This window comes from Rhinopithecus bieti, unplaced genomic scaffold (assembly GCF_001698545.2).
Source record: "Rhinopithecus bieti isolate Rb0 unplaced genomic scaffold, ASM169854v2 scaffold_31072, whole genome shotgun sequence".
Lineage (NCBI taxonomy): Eukaryota > Metazoa > Chordata > Mammalia > Primates > Cercopithecidae > Rhinopithecus > Rhinopithecus bieti.
Window position 1 is genome coordinate 390,198 of NW_016813477.1, and position 18,388 is coordinate 408,585.

General features: G+C 42.8%; 1 protein-coding gene across 2 annotated transcripts in view; it reads left to right on the plus strand.

The window, feature by feature from the left end:
• The first annotated feature begins 679 nt into the window (after nucleotides 1-679).
• The window catches only part of LOC108512897 (colorectal mutant cancer protein), a 272,212-nt gene continuing 254,503 nt past the window's right edge, over nucleotides 680-18,388 (plus strand). For both annotated transcript variants that reach the window (XM_017848451.1, XM_017848449.1), the window contains exon 1: nucleotides 680-1,302. Coding sequence is in view for 1 of the 2 variants with exons in the window: in XM_017848449.1 (XP_017703938.1) it covers nucleotides 1,246-1,302 (57 nt within the window). In the remaining variant the exon portion in view is untranslated. The remainder of the gene's footprint in view (nucleotides 1,303-18,388) is intronic.

Sequence of the window (18,388 nt, forward strand, 5' to 3'; positions counted from 1 at the left end):
ATGTTTTACCTCGGGAACTCAAAGTTGAAGGGGAGCTCAGATCCCAGGGGTTGACTGGGTGTAACAGCCCCTTGAATCTTTTCTGAATCATACTTCACACTCCATAAATACAAATCTACCTGCGCTCAAACCAGCAGGAAGATTTTTAAGGAAGGTCTGGGGGTTGGGGAGCCTATCTGACATGTTTCAAGGGATGGGGCCTCTATATTCATTACGGACATGCAGAAAATGTACTCTACCCCAGTGACAGACAGAGGGAGTTTGACAGTGAATTTACACCCGTAATGTTGACTTTAGACTGATCAGGGAAAATGACTACCCTGCACCCTTGTAAAATCTTAATGTTCCGTGAGAAGTGCACCGCGTTGTCTGATGTACAGTGTTTAGGTTTGTCTTGACCTTATTAAATCATGGAAAGCAGCTCCTATGAGGGAAGTTTTTTTTTTTTTTTTTTTAATTTCCTGCACGATTATTCAGGTGGCTTTTCCTGTTTCTTCTCCCCCTCCTGGACTCGGGTCCTTAATTACTATTGCAGAGAACTGGAAGGATGCCTGCTCTCCCAGCACGGCCTCCTCTCCTCGGCCTCCAGGCTCCTCGCCCCCACCCTTTTCTCCCTCTAGCCCCGCCTCCTCCGCGCACCCCGTGGCCAGCAGCTAGACAGCTGTGTTCAATCAGAAACCACTTACAACTCCAGACGATTCAAAGGGGAAACTTCAGCGTGAAGTGCAGCTCCGCTCCGGCTCCCTCCAGCTTTCCTTCCTTCTCTGGATTCCGAGGCGCGGATCTTCCTTGCTCCACCGCCCTAGTTTTTTCGGGAGCTCTCCGGTGCCCTCTAGGGTGTCGGCTCGTGCTGGGAGGTGCCCTCCATCCTGGTAATGGGGGGCGGCGAGGCACCGTAGGAGTGGCGAGGCGGCGCCCAGGGTGGCAGTGCCCTGGAACGGGGCGCTGGGTGCGCGCGGGCGGGCGGGTCCCTTCGCCGGCTCTGCCTGCCGCTGCCGCAGCTGCGAGCGCGCCACGCCACCGAGCCTCCTGCAGCAATGGCTCGTCCGTGAAACGCAAGCCACGGCTGCTCCTTTTAAGAGTGCCTGCATCCTTCGTTTGCGCTTCGCAACTGTCCTGGGTGAAAATGGCTGTCTAGAGTAAAATGTGGCAGAAGGGACCAAGCAGTGAATATTGAACCTGTGAAGTCCAACTCTTAAGCTCCGAGACCTGGGGGACTGAGAGCCCAACTCTGAAAAGTGCATCATGAATTCTGGAGTTGCCATGAAATATGGAAACGACTCCTCGGCCGAGCTGAGTGAGGTAAGAAACAGCTGAGGTCGGGAGCTAGAATTTCTCGGGCGTTTGCTTTTCCACAGATCCCTCTCCCCTCGACCTCTCCACCGCCCTACACCCTATCCCCCTGTGCTCCCAGTCTGGAGGCAGCGCAATGGAAGATTAATAGATTTTCTGGATCTTGTTTTAACTTGTAGTGCTACTCAGGAAATGACCTGAACTGGCTTGATATTTCAGTCTGAAATGAGTGGCTTAAAAAAGAAACCTCTCACCAAGCCGCGAGGCGTTTTACTCACGACAGTCTGCATCCCCTGTTCCTTCCCACCCGCTTCCACTAATTTGTATACACCATTTTATTTCCCTGATCGGTAAAATACACGGACATTCCAGATGAGTTTAAGCCGACGGTAACTAATTTGGTGGGGGTGGTGGTGCTGAGGAGGACGCATTGGATTATTTCATCTCCCCCTTGGCTCCCACGTGCGATGCGTTTGGCTAAGTTCAAGCAAGGTGGTCTCTTCCCTAGGCTGAGATGAATGACCCGGCCCTGGGGAGGAGTCTGGGAAGGAAGCACTTCAAAGCCGCTTTAGAACTTTATTTCCTGCCCGGGTCTGGACTCCTAAGTCTTTGAGGCCAGCGCATTTACAATTCCTGGGCTCCCACTGTAACCTATCCACTTGAGTGTTTGAGACCAGCTTTGAAATTAAAGCTACATCAAACACTATGCAAATATGTGAGCGGTAAGAAGCCCAAAGCCATCTTTTTTCATGACTTTAGGGATGCCTCGGACACATCCCCCAAAGCTTTGAAAACCTGAAAAGTGGTGATGAGAAGCCGGTAGAACTGGGTGCTCAAAAGAAGAGGAAGTCTGTGTGCTTAGTGTCTACAGCTAAAGGCTTGGTGTCTGTGGGTTTCCCTCTTGATACCATCACTGAACCATTCATGGGGACAAAAGTAGCATAAGTAGTCCGTGTTTCTTGAGTATGGCTGAAGAGAGGAAAGAGGAAGAAAAGGAAAACAGTGTAAAAGCAGCCGGAAGGCAGATAATGGTGATGTCAGATTACCAATGGTGAAGGGCAAAGTGAAGGGATGGAGCCCTTGGTGGGTGTGTGTGTGAGGGAACACCTGGTGATGGGAAGAGGGGGATTAAATGGGGTTGGGGGAAACCTAGGAGGTCTGCCTTCGGGCTGGTGAGTGCTGTTGGGCCCTGCCTGATGCTCTTAAGTGTCTTGCTGCTGTGCTGTTCCTGCTCCGGTTCGAAATAGCATTTTGAGGTGCTGGCTGAATGAAGTAGAGCATTTCCTAATCCTTACGGCTGTTGCCCCTGTGATGTAGAAGGCTCAAGAAATGCTGAGAGTGAGAACTTAAAAATGGGAGGTGAGGGAGGAGGCATGAGTATTTAAGTGACTTTTGCCAATTTTATATTTAGACAGCGGTCTCAAATCTGAACTAGAACGCAGGGCCCTGCTTCATCACTAACCCTGTTTCAGGAGAAGGCTTTGGTGATCTTCTAAGGTCATAGAAAACCCCAAAACTGAAGGCATTTCTTTTGCAGAGACTCTTTGCCAGGCCCTTCACAATGTTTCTATGTGGCAGAGTGATGTCCAGTAACCTTTGTTTAAATGAATCATAGACTTAGGAGGAGGGGGACTAGAACCCTGAGTGAAGGAAGAGATGTGGATCGACTTTAGTCCTATTGACGTGTTCTTGAGCACATTGGGTGAGCAGAGAATATGACCCTCAGGTGCCACATACAATTATCCATTTTTTGCCTAGTTGTATCCACTCCTTAAGTAATCCCTATAAAGCTTGTAGGCAAATGAAAGAATTGAGAGTGCGGCCAGGCGCGGTGGCTCAAGCCTGTAATCCCAGCACTTTGGGAGGCCGAGACGGGCGCATCACGGGGTCAGGAGATCGAGACCATCCTGGCTAACACGGTGAAACCCCGTCTCTACTAAAAAATACAGAAAACTAGCCGGGCGAGGTGGCGGGCGCCTGTAGTCCCAGCTACTCGGGAGGCTGAGGCAGGAGAATGGCGTGAACCTGGGAGGCGGAGCTTGCAGCGAGCTGAGATCCGGCCACTGCACTCCAGCCTGGGCGACAGAGCGAAACTCCGTCTCAAAAAAAAAAAAAAAAAAAAAAAGAATTGAGAGTGCTTTGTGGTCCCTGCATTGGCTGGAAAAATATTTGAGCAGTTTATGACATAGTATTGTTCCTAAGGAAATAAGTTCCTTCCTCAACTATATCTTTTACCAGATGTTCTTTTCTTGTCATCGGTGTCTGCTCATTCATTTTTTGCTTTCTTTCGAGCCAGTTTTAGGTTCCATGATTTAGTTGTACCTCTTTCCAATCAATGTTAGTTATCCTGCAGGTTGAATGGTAGTTATTTTTACTTTTTGCACGTATTTTTTTTTTATTTTTTATTTTTTGAGACAGAGTCTCACTCAATCTCAGCTCACTGCAACCTCTGCCTCCGGGGTTCAAGTGATTCTCATACCTCAGTCTCCCAAGTAGCTGGGATTACAGGCATGTGCCACCACCCCAGCTAATTTTTTTATATTTTTAGTAGAGATGAGGGTTCGCTATGTTGGCCAGGCTGTTCTCGAACTCCTGGCCTAAAGGGATCCGCCCACCTCGACTTGTATGTATTTTAAATTAGAATATGTGTAAAGATAATTTGTAAGGCAAGAGGGAGTGTGTGGTTCATACCTTGTGGACCCTAAATCTCAGTTCAATTTAACATGGGCAGTAACTTTAGTATTTACCGTTTTTCTAATATCCACAGAGCAGTATCCATAGATTCACATACAATTCGTTTTTATTTCTCACATTAAATCTTTGGTGAAAATTTTCTTTTCCCTGTCATTTTTCTCTTAAACACCGGTTTTCGCTTAGTATCTTGTAGGGCAAGGTTGCCATTCACTTTTGATAGTTGAGTCCTCCTCCTCACCTGGAAGCAGAACTAATAAACCCTCTCAGGGCCCCTTTAGTGCCGTCTCTCTGATTGCCCAGGAGCCTCAATGCTGTCTGGAGGTCACTGTGGGGTCAGATTCAGCCTGATGTTCACTAGGCATTTCAGGGGCAGGAAGAACTCTGAAAAGACCTGCCATTATCCTGGGTATCATAAACAAAATGCCTCTCATTGGTGTTGACTTGTGGGCTTACTCCTTCTGTAAGGGTCCCCTAGACACAGGAGTCATTGACTCTTTGACAGTAATGTTGACGCTGACTCTCTAACATCCTGAACTAGAGAGTGAGTTTAATCAATTTCTGGTTGTAATCTGCTGATCTCGTTAGTGAGAGCAGCAAGCTTTGGTCAACCACTGAGGTGTTGGCCTCTGCGCCTAGTACTCCAGGAATGCTTGGACACTAGGAGGGATTTGGGTGTGAGGGATACACAATTAGGAGACCTAGGGATGGGTGTTGGGCATGAGGTGTTTTGCATGTGTGAGTACTTCAAGATGGAAAACAGGAAATTCATGAGTGTGTTCCTTTTGTGTCTTTAGTTTGAACAATAGTCATTTAAGATCCTGAGTTGATTACAGCAGATAGTAAAATTGCCTCCATGAACATTCAAACATATTTTTATGTATTTATTGAACATAAATGACTTATGTCAAGTCTGAACTTTTTTTGAAAGCAAAGGAATTCATAGCAGTAACGACAGAAATACAAAAGGAAAATGTAGACGGATAAACTAGTGATTTGTTCTTTTTTCTTGGCTATAGCTGTTCCTGTCATAAAGATTTGAAGGATTTTTTTTTTAAATTGAGATTAAGGAAGGACTTCAACATCAGGCAAATCAAAAGCACTGCAAAAATTAACTGTTTGACATTCAGCCTCCCTCCCCCATGGTCAAGAAGCTGAAGGGCCACACTTTAAGCAGCATTAAATTCTCCCAAAATCTGTCAAGGGACAGCTCTGGCATATTCTTCTTTGTGGTCATGAGTTTTAGGTCAGCAGTTAGCTCTATTGGTCTTGGTAAAATTTGTGGGGCCAGTATGTAGTTTACTCTTGTTAAATAATCCCAGGTACCGGGAAGGAAGAGATCTTAAGGTTTAGCAATATTAGGGTAAAACTTGAATTTACTCATTCTTGCAGAGTAGTTATCTGCTTGATCTGGTTGTCTGGTAGACAGTTGCCTATTTATGTACAAAATAAAATTTATTTTAAAAAATTTGTCCCTTGGCAATCATAATCTCTGGAGATGAAAAAATATTCTTACTCAAAGAATTCGTACAAAGCAATCAACTTAAACTCTTTGCCTTTTAAACATTATTTAAACAATGGACAGACAAAATTCTGCATCACCATTTACTTGAAAACATTGGATGCCCATGGAAATCATATTTCCCTTACTTTCTTCTTAGATCTTCATTCACAGCATTTTGTGTCACATCATTCCACTTCTGAATTAGGCCATAGAGGCAACTTTCCATGCTTTCACCATTTGTGTGTTGAGTAACTCCTGAAATGCCACCTCTTCATTGATGCTCTAATTAGAAGTAGAATTATATAGAAGAAAGTTGTTCTCTACCTAGATTATCTTGTGTAACTATCTCCAAGTGGCCATCTCACAGCTGTGCTATCCTTCCTCATCAAATTAATTGTAAAATATCAGCATTGGACGGGGCCTGAAAGATCACCTAGTATTCACATACCCTTTTTTGCCTCTTTATACTCCTCTGTCTTTAGAAAATCACACTTCATTGTAATGAGCTGTTGAATATCTGTCTTAGCCATAGCCCTATAAGCATAAGAAGAGCAGGGTCAAGACCTAGTGCAGAATCCAACAAACTGCTCCAAAATTTAGAGACTGAAAATAACCATCTTATTTACTCATGGATTTGCAGTTTGGGCAGAGTTCGGGGGGAAGACTTGTGTCAGTGACTAGAGCAAAAGGATTTACTTCCAAGATGGCTTAATCATATGAATGGCAAACTAATGTTGCCTGTGAACTGGGAGATCAGCTCAGTTTTCTTCAACGTGGGCATCCCTATGTGGCTTGGGCTTCCTCTCAGCATGGCAGCTGGGTTCCAAGAAAGAGGAGGTAAAGCTGCCTTTTCTCTTAAAATATGGAACTGAAATGGGCACAGGATCATTTCTGTGTGTTCTGTTGGTCAAAACAGCTGTTCTCCCAACCAGATTAAGGTTAAAGAAGTAAGTAGAAAACACCTCTCCAACAGGGGTGTCACAAAGAATTTGCAACCAATTTTAACCCCCCCAGAAGCCACAAAATGACAGAGCCTTGTCTAAAACCCTGATTTCTTTCCTTTTTTCTTTCTTTTTTTTTTTTTTGAGATGGAGCCTCGCTCTGTTGCCCAGGCTGGAGTGCAGTGGCTCAATCTTGGCTCACTGCAACCTCTGCCTCCTGCGTTCAAGCAGTTCTCCTGCCTCAGCCTCCTGAGTAGCTGGGATTACAGGCACGTGCCACCACTCCTGGCTAATTTCTGTATTTTTAGTAGAGACAGTTTCACCATGTTGGTCAGGTTGGTCTCGAACCCTTGACTTTGTGATCCACCTGCCTCAGCCTCCCAAAGTGCTGGGATTACAGGCGTGAGCCACCGCATTCGACCTTAAAACTGTGATTGCTTAATTCCCAGTGTCTGCCAATGGTTTTTAGTTTTTGTTTTGTTTTGCTTTATAGCTATTCATTTTGTGGTTTGTAGTAACTCTGAATCACATTTTCTAAGCACTTCCCAGATATTGACATGCTTGTCAAAAACTCTGAGGTACCTTCTGTTATGCCCATGTTACAGGTTAGAAATTATGGCATAAGAAGGGGGAAAAGCATATCGAAACTACACAGACTATAAAAGGTGGAGTCAAGATTTGTGCCCAGGTAGTCTTTCTCCAGAGGTCCACCATGTGCACATTAATTCCTTTCATTAGCTTCTCTTACTGCCCTCAGTTTTTTATCACATGTTCCAAGGAGGGAGTGTTCTATTTAATAAGCCTGTTTAACCTGATTTGTATTGTAATCCCTATGCAATACCCAGATAAGTGTTTTTGATAAAAATGAAATGGATATGATTAGAGTAAAGGGATATAGTCACTGCCATAGCCTCCAAGTGGTGGAGGAATTCAAAGCATTGACTTTCCAGAGCCCTAAAAGCAGATTCGTCGATAAGGAATAGTTGTGATCCACATTCAGTGGGGATTGGGAGGGAGGTTTCTATTTCTTTTTACTGCAAGGAAGGTGGAATATTACAACCTGAGACCCACTACCTGTGTATTCAGAGGCATCTCAGAGATTGATGTTACATTATTTGAGGTGCCAGAAAGAGAAGAATAAAGCTTTAAATATCTTAAGAATTACGGCTTTCCCACCCCTGCAGGCAGGGCTTTAGGTTCCTTCTACAGTTGGCCAAATCACTGTGGGGCTGCAGAGTGCCGAGTCTTGGGGAGAAAGCCAAGGGGACCCAGTGAAGTTAGTGCCCATGGCTGCATGGCAAGGCAGCGGCTGACAGCCAGGTCTTGAAGAAGCACATGCTGAATATGACATTGAGGTCCTGAGTCAAACGCAATGGATAAGGTGAAGTAGATCAAGCCACAGAGATGCTTCATGTGGCTGGAACCAGGTGGAAGACAAACAAGAAAAAGGAGGACATGTGCTATGAACAGAGAAGTTACTCAAAGACCAGGTAGGTGATCAGAACTGGGATGGCCACAGACCTGGAAGCAGGGAGAGAACCTTGATTCTGAGGAAGTGCTTTGACCAATTGGGAAGCTTTTAAGTTCCAAGACTTCTTAGGGAAGCACCATAGGGGTAGTTGCTACCAATTGGAGATGCCAGAACCCTGAGTGAGTGGGCATACTTATCTAGAGTAGGGAATGTCATGGTGATAGGAAATAAAGTGAAGTGTGCAGTTATAATAGCTGCCTAGCTGATTTGCCCAACGCAAGTCATGAGGAAGGCTTTCTCCCAGGTGGGGCTGCAGTTGGAAGATCAAACCTGCATCTACAGCAAAATTAAGAAGCTGTTGATGGACTGGGTGTGTTGGCTCATGCCTGTAATCCCAGCACTTTGGGAGGCTGAGGCAGGTGGATCACGAGGTCAGGAGTTCAAGACCAGCCTGGCCAAGATAGTGAAACTCCATCTCTACCAAAAATACAAAAGTTAGCTGGGCATGGTGGCAGGCACCTGTAATCCCAGCTACGCGGGAGGCTGAGCAGAGAACTGCTTGAACCCGGGAGGCGGAGGTTGCAGTGAGCCAAGATCACACCACTGCACTCCAGCCTGGGCAACAGAGCGAGACTCTGTCTCAAAAAAACAAAAAAAAAAACTTGTTGATGAGGATTTCAAAGTTAGTTTTTGACTCACGGAATCAAATTACAGAAAACAAAAATTATATTTTAAGCCATCTCTATATTCTGAGAGAGGGGTTTGTGTTGGCAATGTTATAAAATCAGACAAGCCAAAGAAGACAAGAATTGATAGATATTAGTTAGGACTTAGATTATTTACATTGGTGAGGGGATGTCATAGCAGAGATAAATTGTATGTAATTATTTTTTTGAACCCTCTTGCCTCCCCCATATATCTACCCGGATTTCCAACAGTGGTATCTTTCACTCTTGGGGGTGAAAAAAAGAAAAAAGCAAGTAATGTGGATTACACAGATAAACAGAAGTTCAATTTATAGAGTAAATATTTACTGGAACTACAGAGATACCCTATCTTTCTAGTGAATGTCCTTTTTCTCCTGTTGACTAGAAGCAGCCAAAATCAGTAACGAGAGGAAAGAGGAAACCTTTTCAAAGGTTTTCATTGCCACAGGAGTGAATAAGGTTGTAAAGCACTTTGCATGTGTGGATCTTTCAAGATACTTCTTAAATTCAGCAAAGACCTTAAACCTTGAGAAAGTCTTTTAGGGAAAAAAATCCATAATTAGCAGCTATTAATTCCAATTGCCATACAAAAAACCATATGTTGTGTTTGTTAACTTTGTAAATAAACAATAAAAAAAGCCCATTGAATTGGGAAAATTGTGTGGTGAAGGCTACTTGATGTTTTGGTTGGTGGAATATTTTGAGCAGATCCCTTGTCATGAGATTTGATCAGTACATGGAACGTGCATAGGACATATGGGGCCAGAGGTGGAAATGCATCTTAAACCAAAGTCTGTAGTGTGTGATTATTTGAGAACAGAAAGTTTCATGAAACCTCAGTGTGTGTGCTCGCGCGCGCGTGTCAATTAACTTCACCTGGGGTTGTGAGAAATACTGAAGCAGCTGTCAAAGGAAGAATGCCAACTAGGGAGAAGATTGCCTTGCAATTAGAAAAGGAATGGAGGCCTCTGATTGGTTGCATGGTGAGAGTGGGAGTAATTCCTTGCTCCTGTTTTCCTATGGGTTATGTGAACTTGTCCATAGAACACACAGCACTCTTAGACTCTCCTTGCTCTTCTCCTAGCAGCCCCCAGTGTCTCCAGCTTAGTTGTTTCTTCCCTTATCTGTGTTCAGAATACTTACAAGTTGGCCTCCTTGGGGAGACCATGAGATCTTTGAAGGCAGAGACAGAGTAAAGTTGATCACTATATTGCCAGCACCTAGTCAATATGTGGTAGATAGGACATCAACAGACTTTGAAGTTGCTATTTGGACCAAATCCCAGTTGCCATTTTACTGTGACAGATGTGTTGGATTAACTCCTTTTCTATTTTGGTTAAAGTACCCATTCAATGGAATTTAGTTTGGTCATTTTGACTATAATTTATTATCTTGTAACCGTTCACATATTCAGTCAACAAATATTGTGTTCCTTCTACATGTCAGATGCTATTGTAAGACTGGGGATACAGCAACAAACAAAACTGATGTAGTCCCTGTTCTATGCATCCTACACAAATGCATAGACAATACACACGTGTTCAGTGGTGATATATGCTGTAAAGAAAACACTCTTGGGGATGAAGAGGGGAGGGATGCTGTTCGAGTGATCAGGGAAGACTTCACTGTGGGAGTCTGTGAAATGAAGGACACAGCCATGTGAAGATAGGGGACAATCATTTCAGGCAGAAAGGCAGAGTGAGGGCCAAGGTGCAGAGCCCAGGGCACTCTTGCTGTGTTTCAGGAGTAGCAAGGCAGCAATGACTGGGAACAGAGTGAGCAAGGGGAGAGGGGAAGGAGATGAGGTCTAAGAAAACAGTTCTGGCCAGATCATCTAGGGCTTCATAAACCCTGAAAGAGTATCTGGATCTCCCTGGAGAGTATTGAACACAGGCCTGAATTTGTTTTGCTTTCTTATTCTTTTCATATTTTGTTGGGGTGGAGTGGGGGAGGGGTGGGTAGGGGAGATGTAGGGAAGAGGAGGAATTAGCAAAGAAAAGGCCAGGAAAGTTGTATTCCAAAAGCCAGTTAAAGAAGGTGTTTTCAGAAGAGGGCAGAGTGATCCATCGTCAGTGTCTCTCCTTTGGCTTCCCGCCTTTGAAGCCTGTGTATATCCCCAAACTTTCAAATTGTGTCATTTTCTATAATCAGAAGTAATTATTATGTGCCATAAAAATACACTGTAATTATTTTTTTTTGACATCTTCAGAGTATGTGAATTCATTTTCCCCTAAAAAGGAATGGTTTTAAAAATGGAGTGGCATGGACTCTGGCCAAGAATGATTTGAAAATTGCTTTCCCTTGATTGATGGTTCAGTATTGATGGATGCTGATGATGTAGAATATAGGTGGGTTTTGAATTCGGAAAACTGAAAACTACCTTCCACTGTCACTTGGACCCATTTCCTTCAACTATTTAGAATCAGACTTTATTTTTATGAACTTTAATATCAATTTATTGATTTATAACAAATATAGCTACAAGGAGACTGGAATGCTGACACTTACTTCCTATTGAAAAACTACTTGGCAGTCAGATTATGACCAGAAAATTGCCTGGCAAACACGGAATCAGACAAAGGAAGTGCTTCTATTGGGTGGTGCTATTAAGCATATATTTGACTTAAGCGATATCTTGTCCTAAACATTTGCATGACTGATAAAGAAACTGATGCCTGAAGAAAGCTTGCTAGTGGCAAAGGGGGAAATATAGTACTGAGATTTTATTTTTCTAATTCCCTGGGATTTTTTTTTCTCTTCTGCCTCAGCTTCTGTTTCTATATCACAGGATATTTACATTAAGGTATGTATTTCAGAATATTCTGTAATTATGTTAAAAGGATAAAGTTTAATTCTTCAGTAAATCATATCTACATATTACATTATTACAGATCACACTATCAAAATACAGTTGACCGTTAAACCTTGCTGGCATAGAAACGCCAACCTGCCCCCACCCCCCGCCCCCCGCAGAAGAATTCTGTTTCGCAGACTGGAGTGCAGTAGTGCAGTCTGCAGCCTCTACCCGCTGGGCTCAAGTGATCCTCCCACCTCAGCCTCACGAGTAGCTGGGACTTAGAGGCACATGCCAAGACATCCGGCTAATTTTTGTATCTTCTGTAGAGATGGGATTTCGCCATGTCACCCAGGCTGTGCATAACTTTAGACTACTCAAAAACATAATTGCTGATAGCCTACTGTTGACCAGAAGCCTTAGTGATAAGTCAATTTTAACACATTTTATATGATATATGTATTATATACTGTAGTCCTAAAGTAAGCTGAAGGAAAGAAAATGTTATTAAGAAAATCATAAGGAAGAGAAAATATATTGATTATTTATGCAGTGGAGCATCATAAAGGTCTTCATCCTCATCGTCTTCATGTAGAGTAGGCTGAGGAGGAGGAAGAGGGAGGTTTGGTCTTGCTGTCCCAGGTGGCAGAAGCTAAGTTTACACATTGTAAGTGGATCAAACATTTGCAGTTCAAACCAGTGTTGTTCAATAATCAACTGTAATTAGAAGAATTTATTTTTAACTCTGGTTTTGGGGTGTGTGGTAATTGTCTGCTCGCAACAAGGCTTTTATTGACAAGGATTGTTGGAGCCTAGCAGATACAATACACCATTCTTTTTTGGGGGAGGATAATGAGATGAGCTTACTCTTTGGCTGGTTTGCTAGCCGCTGTGTGTTGACAGGGCATGATTGGTCAAGCCTATCCTCTCTTTAAAATTTCTCAGCATCCTTGATAACACTTGTCTTTTCCATTTCTTTTTTAAAAAATTTTCTATTTTTGATTGTAGCTGTCCTAATGGCTGTGAAGTGGTATCTCATTGTGGTTTTGATTTGCATTTCCCTAATGGTTAGTGATGTTGAGCATGTCTTCACATGTTTATTGGTCATTTATGCATTTTCTTTGGAAAAAAATATCTGTTCAAGTCCTTTGCCTATTTTTAAATCTGGTTTGTTTTTTGTTGATGTTGAGTTACAGGGTTTCTTTGCATACTCTGGATTATTAATCCCTTGGTCGTCTTCTCCTTTGTCCATTTTTTATTTTCTCCATATTGGGGCTTTGCACAGTACTCACACCTTGGTATTTCCAGAAGGAGTGAAAGTGAGTATAAAATATGGCCCAAGAGTGAACAGTCTCTCCACAGAAAATGGCTCTGCCAAAGCCCAGGAAGGCTCCTCCAGAGTGCCCAAGAATAAGCAGCATTCTGATGCTTTGTGGGGCCGGGGTACTTTTCACAGGCTGACACCCAGCAACTCTACTTGTAGCCTGACTAGCAGTGTCAGGCAGGCACAGAGTTAAGAATTATGTCTGTGACATTTGAAGAGTTACAGTTTTCCACCAACATGTGATTTCACAGTCTTCAAAGAGGAGTTTTAAGAGAGGGCTTTAGCAAGAGGGGCTTATGGAAAGTAGCCAGGAAGTCAGGCTGGTCTGTTAGATTAGGTAACTCAGTTACTATATTTCTTGGTGATGTGACTCTAATCGTGGTTAAACCAATATCTAATTTATTTTCATGCTTGATTGGGAGCACTTTTGATGAAGTATTTGAATAAGAGTACACGCCATACGGGACTGCTGTGGGAATGCAGTCGTTCAGAGGTTGTTGTGCCTGGGCTGATTATTAACAGGGTGTTAAGATTGAGGAGAGGGAAAAATGAGTGCATTGGACTCCAGGACAGGAAGAGTTTTTACTTCCAGCTTAGAACAGGTAGATTTAAAATCAAATTTGGTATCCTTTCTCTGTCTCTGTCTCTCTTTTGGCATAATCTGATGGAACCTGAGAGCAGAAGTCAGTATGCCTTTTGGTATTGATAGAGCAACTTCCAAAACTGTTTCTCATTTTTGGCATCTGAACTGCTTATGAAAATGCTGTCTGGACACACATGTAATTACTGCTGAAGAAAGTGTCTGATGCTGATAAAGATGCCTTCAAACCCTTTAATTCCCTGAGTGTCAAAGATGGAGCATCTTCTTTATTTGGCATTAAAACATCCCCGGCTAGCAGTGATGACATATTGGGGTCAGGATAATACGTTATATGACTAGGAAAGGCCTCTGTTTTTTGGCACCTTCTCTGCTAACTTCACTGGGTGAAGTCACTTCAGTTTCTTTGTCTGTAAAACTATGTATTTGTAAAGTTGTAGACTCTGAAATCATAGCCCTGCCACTTCCTAGCTAGGGGATGCAGGGAAGGTTGCTTTTCTGGCCTGCACATTCCTTGTATAAAGTAGTGATAATAAAAGTATTTCCCCTAGATAAATGTTGTGAAGGTCAGTGACATAACCTATATAGTGATTATCACATGCCTAGTAAATACATAGTCATTGCCAGTTCTTGCTGTTATGTTATTATTTTATTTTGCTACTATAGTGCCTACTTGCTGAAGATGCCAAGTAGAGAAGCACTTTATAAGCAGAAGCATTAGTAGCTGTATTTGTGAGCACTCAAATCATTTAAAAGAAATGCTTAAGTGTAGAGCAATATGTCATGAAAACAACACGAAGGAATGCTGAGAGTCTCACTGACTGCTGTTGTTTTTTCTTTCTCGACCTTAATGCCAAAAGCTCATTGCCTGGGAAAATGTTTATCCAAATATTGTCAAGTCTTAGAATACTGGGTATTTTCTTTTTTGGATTCACAGAGCCAGAATGTTAATGAGCTAACAAGTAGCAATACTAATTCCTTTTAAATTTTTATCACTTTTGTCCTAATTTTGTCCCAGCTTTATTGTCTTCAATCCCTCTTGTGCCCAGTAACCTTTGGATGACCATCATGATTGAGGTCATGGAAGAGGGGCGGCATTGCGGTCACTACCTGTGTCCAGAATAAGGATGTACTGCAGAGAAACAGACCATGTTCGTGTGGTGCATGACCATTCTTTCCTGGAGATAAGGTTTTATCAGTGATGCACACTTTGTGAATTACTGTAAAGATTTTATCAGTGATGCACAGTTTGTAAATTACTGTATGAGTTGCAATCAGTTAACCGGAGGAAGGTTACAGAAGCACTGGTGAGAGCATTGCTTTGAAGCAGCAGTGATGGCTGGAGGTTCGAGAGGATTTGGAATGTCCTCCATAGCAACAGAGGCCATCTGTTTCATTTATAGCTAACTTTTTTATTTGCAAGAAGTTTTTTAAAGCCTGTGGTACTTTATTGAGGTTTTAGCTATGGTCAAAAGGAGGAACTGATAGAATATTCCTGCTAGTGTCTTGACGTTGTTAAGCAGTTTGGTCATTTACTGACCAGCATATACCATGAGGGCAGTGGGAAGGGAACTGAAGAAGCCCTAAACTTAAGCCCTAGGCTCTTCCACCTCCCACTTGGTTGTGGAGCTTTGGACCCCTTGGACTTCCATGGCTGGCTCATCTCCACAGACTCTCTTACGGTGGTGGTTTCCATTCCCATGGCTTTGACTGCCACCTCTAAGCCGTTGCCTCCAACCTAGGTTGGTCTGAATATCCAACAGGTAAAAGGAGAAGCACAGATCTTGTGCAATACAAAATCTTCTTGTAGTCAGTATTCCTCCTCCTCCCTCCTGCCCTCTCAAGACAAAACTCGTACTGCCCCTTCTTCCTGTGATGACCTTTCTCCACCTGGTGACACCAACTCGTCTTCTAGATTCAACATGTCACCTTCTCTGGAAGGCCTTTCTCAACTTCTGGTGAGTGCCAAGTACCCCATTAAGTCTGGCAACACTCCTCACACCTCTGACTTATAGTTTAGAATTCTATAATATGATGTGTTCACCTATGTGTCTGTCTCAGCACCTTAGCTGGTGAGAGTGGCCGGTGACTGGAGAAATGCCTTCTTCTCAGAGCACACACTACATTCTTGCAGTGTGCTTGACAGAATACATGATAATAAAGAATATTGAAAATAAGTAAAATAATACTAGGAGATAGATAGAAAAGGTACACATAGGACAACTACTTTTATGTCAACCAATGGTGTAAGCCCCTGGAACCGACCACCCCCAGGTTCCCTTTCCATGAAAAAGGATCTGGGCTACAGCTCCCCTCTATTTGCTTCTGAAGGCAAACACTGAGCCCCAGAGGCCCACCCAGTACAACTGGGGTCGGAGAGCTTTGTTTCCAGCCAGATCACATGGGAGTATCTGAACTTGGCTCTGGGTGTCCTCTCTCAGGAAGAGAAGAGATCAGTGTGGAGGCTGAATGGAAGCAAGTTCTAGTCCTGGGATGGTGGGAGTAGCTCCAGGGGCTGGAATTGTTGCAGACTGTGTTAAGAAATGATAAATGTGAAGCATGGCAATACCATATTATTTTGTTGAAATACTTCTAGTGAAGTAATATGGTACCGAATTACTTCAATTTCATTTTGCAAGTATTCCCTTTCTCTATACATTTCAAAAGCTACATCTATACTTTTTAAAACATGTTGCCTTTAATGCAACAAAACTGTTTAGTGATGCACAATAATATTTCTGATATTAAAAGCATCCTGTTACAAATTAGTATTGTTAAATATGTATTATCCATTGATAGTCTGATTATTCTAAAAATTCATAAGAGCTTGTGAGACTGGTAACCTAATGCTTCTGGACTTATTAAGGTTCTTTCCAAATTAAAAATGAATATGTAGTATTTAAAGATGGGGGCATGGAGGATAATTTTATATATAATTGTGCTCTATATGCAAAAAGACATCCTTTCTTACAAAGGTAGGAAGTCCATGCAGTTAAGCTCCAGTATTCATTTGCAAGAGACAAATATGTTAATTGCTTTTCTGGGGTGAATGATTCTTAATCCAATAGGAATGAAAGAGTTCTAAATTCATTTCACTAATTTGGTTTTTTTTTAATGTCAGTGTTCATAGATTACTATATAGAGTTAATAAGGTATTCCAATGAGGCCTGGGTTACTGGGTGAATTTCATTCACAATATGACACTGTAATATTCCTCAGTGGTAGAATTAAGTTTTCATCAAAGCAATCAGCCTGGAATGCTTCGGGTGACTCTGAACATTGAACATTGGTGCTTATGTGGGTTGGGTGGGAAATTGGAGCATACCATGTCATGAAATGATGAGGCTGATGTAGTGTCTTATAAGTGCTACTTAACATAACAATTGGAATTGGGAAGTTACTGAGATCAGTTGTGTGGAGAGTTCTGAGGTTTATGACTCAGAAAAGAAGTTAACCTTTTCATTGCACATCTGACTATCAAAAACCCCAGCTAAAGACTCATGGGCTTTTCCCTTTATATTCTTGCCTTTAATACACCAACAACATAGAAAATTTTGAAATTGCTTTTAAAATACTCTAACATGTTAATAATTGGAAAAGGCCAGCTTACAAAAAGAGGCGTTTGATTTGTAAATTTCTGGACAGCGTAAACCAGACTATATGGTGGTGAGAATGAAGGCAGCTATTAAAGGTTTCAAGAAGAGCATTCAGCTGTGTTAAGCCCTTTGAAAGCATTTGTTTGGTCATTTCCCTGCTCAGAACTCTTCATTTCGAGGTACCCAGCCCCATATACCCTGTTGACCACTCCACCTATATCCCTGGCCAGGTCTCTCACATTCTATCCTCCAGCCAACAGCACTCATTTCAGCACCTTCAAGGTGCCTGGTTGTCTCTGGATGTCACAACTTCACATTTGCTATTCCTCCACTGGTACACTATCCATACCCTTAAACTTTGCTTGTCTACCTCCTGCTCATCATATAGGACTTAGTTTAAATGTTAGTTTCCTTGGAAAACTGTTTCTGATGTTGCCACCCTGGTCTAGGTTCCATCTCCTCTCCTGTGTTTCCCATCACATTGGGTAGTTCCTCATTGTAGCAGTTAATACACCATAAAGGCCTGTGGACTTGCTATTTTCTACCACAATGGCTGTTATTCACCATTGATCCTTGTACCTGCATAGTGCCTAATAGTGCCTGACCCTTAACATTCACTTTCTAGTGAATGGCCTTCATTTAAGGCATGCCATGGTCCCATGAGACAGATCCTGTCTTTAGGGGCATTAGATGTGAGAGAATAGAAGCTCAAACAGGTTAAGGATCTTTTCCAAGATCACAGGTCTGGTAGGTGGCAGGGCCAGGTTTCAATTAGGGTCTGATTCCTGAAGTCCCTGCTGTTTGCATAATGCTACTGCTTTCTTAGACCATGTAGTCATGGCTGTTGGAGCTGGCATCTATAAGACCTGGGAGTTGGAGGATGGCTTGGCAGGTTGCAGGGAAGGAAAGGCATTGGGAATAATGCCCAGGTTTCTGAGCGGATTCTGCTGATAGGCGAGATTGGAGATCTCATAGTAAAATCCAGTTTGTGAGGAATGATGAGTCTAGATTTGGGCATTCTGAGTTTGAGATGCCTGCTGGTCATCTAAGGGGAAATGTGCAGTAGACTGTTGGGTAATAAGGCTCAGAGACAGGTCAGGATTTGAGCACCTTTGGTCCTCATGGCTGTTCACTCAATGCAGATGGCTGATGGCTGATGTAGACGTATAGTTCATTCTAGTCTCTCCACCGTAGATGCCAATATGGCATATACCACATAAACAAAGAGTGGTATGACGTAACCATTTGGTACTGTTTGTACTCAAATGCAGATGAAAGGACCACAGTCTATCTTCTAGCATTTTATGTATATATAATACACATGTGTGTGGTTCAGAATCTGCCATTGTAACTAAAGCAGACCGTGCTTTTGAAGTCATGGTTTTAAAATTGTTTTAAGAAAATTTAGGCCGGGCACGGTGGCTCAAGCCTGTAATCCCAGCACTTTGGGAGGCCGAGACGGGCGGATC